The following is a 9,515-nucleotide window of genomic DNA, read 5'->3' as shown; positions in this document are numbered from 1 at the left end:
GGAAGGAGTGGGTGGGCACAGGCTCTCAGTGGCTTGCTGAGAGACTGAGCCAGGTGCCGCTCCAGACTCTGAGGTGGATCCCAACTTTAAAGTGGGGATCTTTCCCCAGCCTGGACCAGCCGATTGACTTCAGCCCACTGTCTGCTGGTCACAGAGATGCAGAATGACCTGCACTCCTGTGATCAAAAAGAGCTTTGGCTGTACTTCTCTTTTAAGCCTCAACATGCATATTAAATTTAAAGTGAATTGTATACGCTCACCTCACAGTATTAAAACACTGTTACAAAAAGGTCTTTAAATAAAAAAAACACAACACAAATATAGTGATTGATTTTTTTTAAATGTTTAATTACAGATTTCACTTTACAGATTAATCTTTCTTGGCTGCAGCCTTTCTCATGGCAGCCAACACATTGCTGAGTTCTTCTCTCTTTCTCTTAGCCCTGATGTGAGTTCCAATCTGAAAAGAAAATATGTACAAGCTGTAACAATCAGATTGTCAAAACCTTCTGTGTGTAGCACCCCCCCAGCCCCCCCTAATACGCACCAAAGCCCCCTCTCGATCTAGCAAATTGCACTGGAGTCTTAGCTATCCCGGGACTCCCTCTTCTCACTGGCTGAGACAGAAGCAGGAGCCATTGGTTCCCACTGCTGTCAATCACAGCCAATGAGAAGACAGAGGGGGCAAGGCCGAGCCACGGCTCAGTGTATGAAGGGCACACGGAGCAGTGGGTGCCCCCCATAGCAAGTGGCTTGCTCTGGGGGCGCCAGACAGGAGAGCCTGTGGGGGGACCTGAGAAGGAGGATACAGGCTGCTCTGTGCCAAACCACTGCACACAGCAGATATGTATAGACATGTTTGTTATTTTTTTCTTAAAACAAAATTAAAAATAAACCTTTAGAATCACTTTAAAACATAATCCCATTAGATGTGCAACATTCACAGGTAAAGATCAATCTTACCCTTTTTTTGATGAACTTAAGAGCTCTTTTGTCCTTTGACACTTTGAGCAACTCCATGGCACGTCTTTCATATGGGGCGAAACCACATACTTCACGTATCATGTCACGGACAAATTTGGTGTGTTTTGTCAGGCGCTGGAAGACAAATTATTGCAAACCTTACAGACAAAACAGTATTATCCTGAAAGCAAATATCAAAATGGCTATTTACGCAACTGCTAAATTTAGGTGGTTATCCATTGGCAATAGGAAAAAAAAAAAAAAGCACACAACTTGTCAGAAGGTTTATCAACTGAATGGACAAATTCATTCAAGGGATCCAGGTGACTCAAGTTTAGGGATGAGCTTCGAGTTGAACATACATTTCAAACATGCATGTCCACAATTAGGGCAGTTGACCCAACCACTGTTTGTAAACAAGTCAGGCAGGCATCATGCACAATGTTACTGACCAAATATATCCAAGGCAGGTCACTGTGATTGATGAGAAACTAAATCTTTGGAGGACACGATTTACATACATCATTGAACACAGTTATCCCCCCTAAATAAAGGGCTTTGTCACGGAGTTCATTTTTATTTATATACGTTTATAACCTTTTTGGGAAAGAGTAATAAGGTGGTATAAACTCGTGAGAATAACTAACTTGGGGCTGTACACACTGAACATGTTTTATGTTACACCTTAAATACGGGTGCACCATGAGACATGGTCTAAAAGGTGAAGTTAGGTTTTAGAAAAGGAAATTCCCTTGCTTCACCAAAAAAAGTACATAGCTTTGATGTGAGTCTACATTTCACAGGAAAAGTAAACGGACAGATATATTGTAGGGGAAGGTAGGAGTTTACAGGATATTAAAAGAAAAAAAAAAGAAAAATGCTTGGAAATTACCAAAAAAAAAAAATGCCAACATGATCACAGGGTGCAGCTAGACCAACTTTTCTTGTTCCAATTCTAATCACATTTGATGGTCAGTCAGGATTCTACTCTAGCTTCAACTAAAAGCGCCTGTGTTCTTCTGTAGTCTAGCTTGTAGATGGGAAATATTACTACATCAGATTTGATTATAAAACCCATTAACCACAAAATCATTTTGCTAGCAATGCTAGGCTCTAAACAGTACAGTGATTAACTGCTTCCCCTCTAGCAGTAGTACTGCTACAGGGCTGCGCAAAATCACGTATGTATATATACACGTGATTTGCATTTCTGTGTGGGGGCGCACGAGCCGGTATTCACGGCTAGAGATATCAATCACTGGTTCCTGGCCGGCACTCCGCGATCGCCATGCAAAGCTGACAGGGGAGAGACTTTGGTATAAAACACAGGTATCTCTCCTGTCAGCATGGACATGCTTTTTTGTATCTCTCTGCATAGCAGAAAAATACAAAGCAGCATGTCTCCCTAGTAAAACAGCACACAGTAAAAACATACACCGCACAGTTAACCCTTTGATCACCCCAGATGTTACCCCCTTCCTGCCCAGTGCCATTAGTACAGTGTCAGTGCTTTTTAATAGCGTTGATGTCAGTGGCAGTTAGTCAGTTCCCACCCAGTGTCAGAATGCCCGCCGAAGTCCCGCTATAATCCGCTGATCGCCGCCATTACTAGTAAAAAAAAAAATGTTAAATTCCAATATATACCGCCATTTGTAAACGCTAGAAGTTTCACGTAAACCAATTTACACGTATTGGGATTTTTTTCAGCAAAGACATGTCGCAGAACACAGTTTGGCCTAAAGTTATGAAGAAATTTGACTTTTAAAAATGTTTTCATTGGATAGGTTTTATAGCAAAAAGTCAACATTGTTTTTTTTTTTTTCAAAATTGTCGGTCTTTTTTGTTTATAGTGCAAAAAATAAAAAACTGCACAGGTGATCAAATACCACCGAAAGAAAGCTCTATTTGTGGGGGGAAAAAAAGGACAAATTAAATTTATGTACAGTGTTGCATGACCGTGCAATTTTCAGTTAAAGTAACGCAGCGCCGTATCAAAAAAAATGGCCTAATCAGGAAGCGGAGTAAATCCTATGGAGAGAGGACCTTTCCGCTATATTCATCTTACATCAACATTTGCAAATGCTTGTTTTTCACAATCATGAGCCAATTATGGAACTGCATATTTTCACTACAGTACAAGCAAAACATAAAAATAACCAAGTTCAATACAAGAGAGACTGCAATTTATATACTCACCCCTCTCCTGCGAGAGTGTCTGGGCTTGGATACATTCTTGGTCACTGGATGGCCTTTATTAAGGCCTACAGCCATTGGGTACCTGATAGCCATTCTGCAGAAAAAGATACATCTTTCAGTTTTCACAGAAGCAATTTTAAACACACAGCAATATTAACACACTTCATATCAGCATGGGATCTGTTCACACCAGCCTCCAGCTTTCTCCTGTGTGAGCTAGTGTCAACTGTATATCAGTGGCCAGAAGTTTTGTAATGTGCTGTGTCAGCAGGTTTCACTGCTTACTTTTGTGGGGGGTTTTTCCACTTTTCTGAGAATGCACAACCTGTACATTCCATTTAAGGCCTCCACACTACAGTGTATTTGTGGAAAAATGTTAAAGCGGAGCTCCACCCAAAAGGGAAAGTTCCGCTTTAAGGACTGCTCCCCCACTCTCCATTAAGGATTGGCATCTTTGGGGGGCAGGGGGGAGCGGGTACCCGAATTTGACAGGTACCCACGCCCACTTCCGGTCGCCTAGGCCAGTGGTGGGCAACCTTTTTTTTCAACTGAGCCAAATCTCGCCAAAACCACGATTGAAATTTATTTTGAGAGCCACATTTTTAAAACTGAAAATATATAGGATGGTACACTGTTTTTAGTTTCAATAAGTTTTTATAGTAATTCATCCCCCCATATAGTAAGTCATCCCCCCATATAGTAAGTCATCCCCCCATATAGTAAGTCATCCCTCACAGTACTATTCCCCCCCCCCCCCAAGTAGTAAGCCAAGTCCCCCCTGTGTCAATTCACTTACCTTTGCTCCGCGCGTTCTTCTCGCCGTGTTCCCGCGCCGTTCCGGTCTTCAGGGCGGACTGTGAGAGGAGCCTAGCTCCTCTCACGTTCGTCAGGCTGCCCCGCCTACACACATCCTGACAGCCAATCACTGGCTATCAGGATGTGAGTGGCAGCGAGACTGGCCAATCATTGCATTTGAGCGCGCTGCCCTGGCTGTTTTTTTTTTGGATCACACTCCGCGGGCCGGATTAAAAGCTCCGCCGGGCCGTAGTTTGCCCATTGCTGGACTAGCTGCAGAGTCCTGACTTTTGGGGCGGCCGCCCGAGAGGAGGGAGGGGAGCGGGCGCCCGGCACACAGAAGAGCTGCATTAAAGTGTGTAAAGAGCCGCATGTGGCTCGCGAGCCGCGGCTTGCCGACCACTGGCCTAGGCGATCGGAAGGTGTCCTCCCTCCCACCCTGTAGTCTTTTGGGACACGTGACAGGTCCCAGAAGACTACAGGACCATTCATGAAGCGCAGCGCTACCCACACATGTGCAGTGGGTACCTGACTGTGAAGCCGCAAGCTATCACAGCCAGGTGCCCACACTGAAGATGCTGGCCTGCTGGAATACAGGACTGCTGGTGAAACGGGCTGCGCGGGACACACCGCAGGATCGCAGGACAGGTGAGTGGCTGTTTTTTTAAAAGTCAGCAGCTACAGTTTTTGTAGCTGTTGACTTTTAATTTTTGACAGCGTGAGTAGAACTCCGCTTTAACTGCATTTAACAGCTGAGAAATAGCAGATGGCTGATTTGTGTAAAACATGTACACACAACCAAAAACACAGACTACTGTGCTGACAGTATGGGTTACCTGACTGCATCATCCTTGGGCCAACATCTGAGTCCAGAAAGTGGATGCTGCACATTATCTAAACAAAATTCTGAAAACACAACTTGCACCGAGAATACACTCTGCACAGGGTTCCATCTGCTCTCTCCAAATATTCCTGCACAAAATGGAACCTCTTGGTCTACGTAACAGTCATGGTCTCAAATCACAGTGCAGTTTACTACATCAACAGGTTTCCTCAGGGGTGCCTTGGCAAAACGCCTAAAAATAGCATAAAAGCCAGCAGGTGGATGAAGCTTGCCATCTAGTTGCACCAAGCCACGGGTTTTCAATGTACACCATTACAACCTTCTAGCCACCAATGATGTAATTTGTTGACAAGGCAGACATCCAGCGCCTGCACAGTATCTGTCGGTTTTCCCTCTGTCAGCACTGGGGTCACATTAGCGGAGTGAGGGAGAAAAGCGGAGATAGAAGAGAAACACTTGAATGTCAGTCAATACCAATGTGAAGAGGTGTCTTTGCTTTGGAAGAATAACTCCCCTCTAATGTTGGGTGTCCTACACGTGTGGATGCTGCCGCGATGTGTTATTTACATTTTAGAATGGGGTGCCTCGACATTATGCAGATTTTTAAAGGGTGATTTGACTGGAAAAAGGTTGAGCAACACCGTACTAGATTACTGACAGCATCCTACATATTTCTTTTAATAAGTGCAAACCCAAAAACTAAATTGTAATATATTGCAGCTCACCGATCCTTAGATGTTGTGGCTGCATTTGATTTTTAAATAGCATGTTATACTAACCTGCTCTGTGCAGTGGTTTTGCAGAGTAGCCCCGGTCCTTCTCTTCTCAGGTTCCGCCACCGGCACTCTTGGCCTCTGCTGAGTGCACCCAGAGCAAGCAGCTTACTATGGGGGCACCCAACAGGCTCGCTCCAGAGCCGCTGCTCTGCATGTTCATTCACACAGCTGCAGCTCAGCCTTGCCCCATCTTTCTCCTCATTGGCTCTGACAGCAGCAAAAGCCAATGGCTCCCACTGCTGTCTCAGCCAATGAGGAGGGAGAGTCCCCAGAGAGCTCTTCTCACAGTATGCTCAGCAGCAACGGAAGTCACTATCTCCTGCTGCTGTCAATCAAAGCCTGTGAGGAGGGAGCAGGGCTAAGCCATGCCGTGTGCGTCTACATACACACACAACCTGGCGCAAGATCCAGGCCACGCACGAGTGCCCTCATAGCAAGCCGCTTCCTATGGCGACACTGGTGGGGGACCCGAGAAGAGGAGGATCAGGGCTACTCTGTACATAACCACTGCACACAGCAGGGAAGTATAGACATGTTTATTATAAAAAAAAAAAAAACACCTTTGCCACCACTTTAAGGCTAAGGCTGCTTTCACAGAGGAGTTTTTCAAGCGTTTTTGCGTTTAAAAAAGCTCTAGAAAACTGCTTCCCTATGTATGTGAATGTATATCCATGTATGTTTTCACACAGAGTTGCGTGTGCAGTGTAAAAACTTTGGGGCATGTTTGGGGCGTTAAAGTGGAATTCCAGCTGAAAAAAATAAATAACAGCTACAAAAACTGTAGCTGCTGACTTAAAATACAGCCACTTACCTGTCCCTCGGTGTCCTCACCATCGCTGGTTTCACCGGCCGTCTTCTCTCCCTGGTGCCGGCATCTTAAGTGTGGGCACCCGGCTGTGACAGCTTGTGGCTTCACAACCGGGTGCCCACTGTGCATGCAGCGCTGCGCTTTGTGAATGGCCCTGTAGTCTTCTGGGACTTGTCATGTGTCCCTGAAAACTATGGGGAGGGACAACTTCTGCTTCAGATCGTCTAGGCCAGAGGTGTCACACTGGCAGCCCTCCAGCTGCTGCAAAACTACAAATCCCATCATGCCTCTGCCTTTGGAAGTTATGCTGGTAACTGAATCTTGCAATGCCTCATGGGACTTGTAGTTCGGCAACAGCTGGATGGTCACCAGTTTGACACCCGTGGCCTATGCGAGTGCAGTGGGAGCGGGTACCTGTCATTTTCAGGTTCCTGCTTCCCAAAAGGTGCCAATAATTAATGGAGAGCTGGGGACGAAGCATTAAAGCGGAATGTACCCTTTTGGGTGGAACTCTGCTTGGGCAGCACAGTGACTAAATGGTTAGCACTTCCCGCTGGCAGTACTAGGGACATTGGTTCAAATCCCAGCCACGGCACCTCCTGCCTGGAGTTTGCATGTTCTCCCTGTGCCTGCAGGGTTTACTCTGGGTACTCCCAGTTTTCTCCCACACTCCAAAGACATGCTGGTAGGTTAATTGGATCCTGTCTAAATTGTCCCTAGTATGTGTATGTATGAATGTGAGTGTTAGATTGTATGCCCCTTGAGGGTTAGGGACTGATGTGAATGTACAATATATATGTAAAGCACTGTGTAAATTGATGGCGCTATATAAGTACCTGAAATAAATAAAAATTGCCTCTTCCCATTGAAATCAATGGAAAGCACCTGAAAAGCGCCTCTGAGAAGCATTTTTTGGTGCAGTTTCAGTCACGTGTCCTCTAAAAACGCTCAGAAAACACAGCAAAAACAAACATGCGTTTTTGCGGCAGATCAGTGTGAAAGCAGCACAAGTGGGCACACGTTCCCAGAAGCCAGCGGTAAGTTGCACCCCATTTGTATTTGTAGCCGTGCTCCTGTCATGACACGTGTACTGAGAAGATTTAGGAACATATGAATTACTCCGACATCCTGATCCTCCTAGACGAAGAAAGGAGTAATGAGAAGGTCTGGCCTCCATTCTATTAGTGAAGCCATTGGCCCAGTCTAGAAGCAGCACTTCCAGGAGAGCACCCTTATATTGGCACACGTGTGTCCGGCCAGATCTGCTGGAGACACTCACTGCCACCCCCAGCTATGGATAGTCCATCCCCGGCCTCGTCCATCCGCCTACACTCTCCCTCCATTATTCCTGATGTATAATCACCACACCGCCCTCATAATCACACGTCCCAGCAGCCCAGCTCCCCTCCTCCACCATTCGGTGTGATTTCAGCCGAGCACACAGCGGATGGACAAGATACCACATAGATTACAGTCGCCTCTTCCAAACTCATACCTCTCAGCTCTGATGGCGTCCACACCGGAAGGAAGGAGCAAAACCGGAAGTTTCCTACTTACACTGTCGTAGCGAGGGAATCAATATGGCGGCTGTGTAGTAAGCAAGCGCAGTAGCGAGTTTACCGCTCGTACGCTATTACGCACGCGCAATATGTACTGTAATGTTGAGGAATAGGGCGGCTGAATTTGACGCATGCGCGGTGTATGGCCGCTATGTTGCGCTCCCTGGGCTCTAGGAAAACCGATCTTCAGTAAATGGAGTTGCTTCCTGCTCCTGGTTCTAGGTGCTGCTGTAGAGATTGGGGGACTAAGGCTTCATGTACACGAGCAGATGCTAAACTTGAGTTTAGGAGCTTTTGGCATTTTTTTGCCAAAGCTCCTAAATTTAACTCCATAAAAGCCTATGTGTCCATGTACACATAGGCATTTAGCAGAGTTTAGGAGCTGCCGTGCTTAGGTGAGGTTAAACCTCCCTCTCCTGAATGTGGAAGAATTGCGTTCAGGATAGGAATGTTTTGACCGCCAACCATGGGAACATGCAGCACTCCGGTTGCCGCATTTTGTCGCAATTTGCGTTTTCCCGGGGTCAGGGTAGGCTCATTTACATGGAACCTTACACCCGGGTGCAACTTGCCATGCGAGCTGCAAATAGGGTTGCCCACCTCATCCCTTTAAAACAGAACACATATTAATTACACAGGTTCTGGGGCTAATTGAATGCAGCGATGGCACCAAGTTAGTTTAACCACTTGCTGACCACAGATAGCCGAATGACGGCTTCACCGCAGCCAGCCCTGGGAGGGTGTCATATGTCTTCCCAGAACGCGTGCCCCCAAGGGCGCGATCTCCATGATTGCTGTGTCCTATGGACACAGCTGATCACGTGATGTAAAAGGCCAATCACAGCGGCTTTTTACCGCATGATCAGTTGTGTCCAGTGACACAGCAGATCACCGGTAAATGCAGTTGCCGGTTATTGGCTGCACTTTCCTCACACTGTCACAGCATGAGGAAAGTACTGCCGATAAGAGGCAATTGTCAGAGGATGGATCGGCACTGATGATCAGTGCCCAGAAGTGCCACCCACCTGTGCTTAGTAGTGCCACCCACCTGTGCCTAGTAGTGCCGCCCAGCAGTGCCACCCACTGGTGCCTAGTAGTGCTACCCACCTGTGCCCAGCAGTGCCGCCAGTTAGTGCTGTCAGTGCCACCCATCAGTGCTGCCTATCAGTGCCCATCATTGTTGCATATCAGTGCAGCATCATTAATGCCACCTCATCAGTGCTGCCTATCAGTGCTCATCATTGCCGCCTATCAGTGTAGCCTCATCAACGCACATCAATAAAGGGGAAAAATTACCTGTTTGCAAATTTTTTTAATAGAAACAAAGAAAACCTTTATTTTTTTTCAACATTTTTGCTCTTTTTTTGTTTATAGTGCAAAAAATAAAACACCCAGTGGTGAGTGCATACCACCAAAAGCTCTATTTGTGTGAAAAAAATTATAAAAAGTTCATATGGTTACAGTGTTGCATGACCGCGCAATTGTCATTCAAAGTGCGACAGTGCTGAAAGCTGAAAATTGGCCTGAGCACGGAGTATAAGTGCCCGGTAAGTAAGTGGTTAATTACCCCCAGA

General features: G+C 46.2%; 1 protein-coding gene across 1 annotated transcript; it reads right to left on the bottom strand.

The window, feature by feature from the left end:
* Positions 1 to 327: 327 nt before the first annotated feature.
* RPL36 (ribosomal protein L36) lies at positions 328 to 8,022 on the bottom strand. The gene is made up of 4 exons (XM_089675689.1): positions 7,878 to 8,022; positions 3,160 to 3,253; positions 964 to 1,098; positions 328 to 460 (listed from the first exon to the last, which is right to left on the bottom strand). Exons 2-4 carry the CDS (start codon positions 3,250 to 3,252, stop codon positions 371 to 373), a joined length of 318 nt encoding a protein of 105 aa, XP_089531815.1. The 5' UTR covers position 3,253; positions 7,878 to 8,022; the 3' UTR covers positions 328 to 370.
* Positions 8,023 to 9,515: the final 1,493 nt, after the last annotated feature.

Source organism: Staurois parvus, unplaced genomic scaffold (assembly GCF_062004578.1).
Source record: "Staurois parvus isolate SC_StPar_1 unplaced genomic scaffold, SC_StPar_1.0 ptg000013l, whole genome shotgun sequence".
Taxonomy (NCBI): domain Eukaryota; kingdom Metazoa; phylum Chordata; class Amphibia; order Anura; family Ranidae; genus Staurois; species Staurois parvus.
Note: the sequence above shows the minus strand (reverse complement) of the source record. Positions and strands in the feature narration are given on the sequence as shown.

Excerpts from the sequence above, each read along its gene's own strand:
- RPL36 (XM_089675689.1), bottom strand. The coding sequence starts at position 3,252 with ATGGCTATCAGGTACCCAATGGCTGTAGGCCTTAATAAAGGCCATCCA. Across the intron at positions 1,099-3,159 it reads GACACTCTCGCAGGAGAGGG|CGCCTGACAAAACACACCAA; the intron begins GTGAGTATATAA and ends TTTGTCTTCCAG. Across the intron at positions 461-963 it reads TTAAGTTCATCAAAAAAAGG|ATTGGAACTCACATCAGGGC; the intron begins GTAAGATTGATC and ends TTTTCTTTTCAG.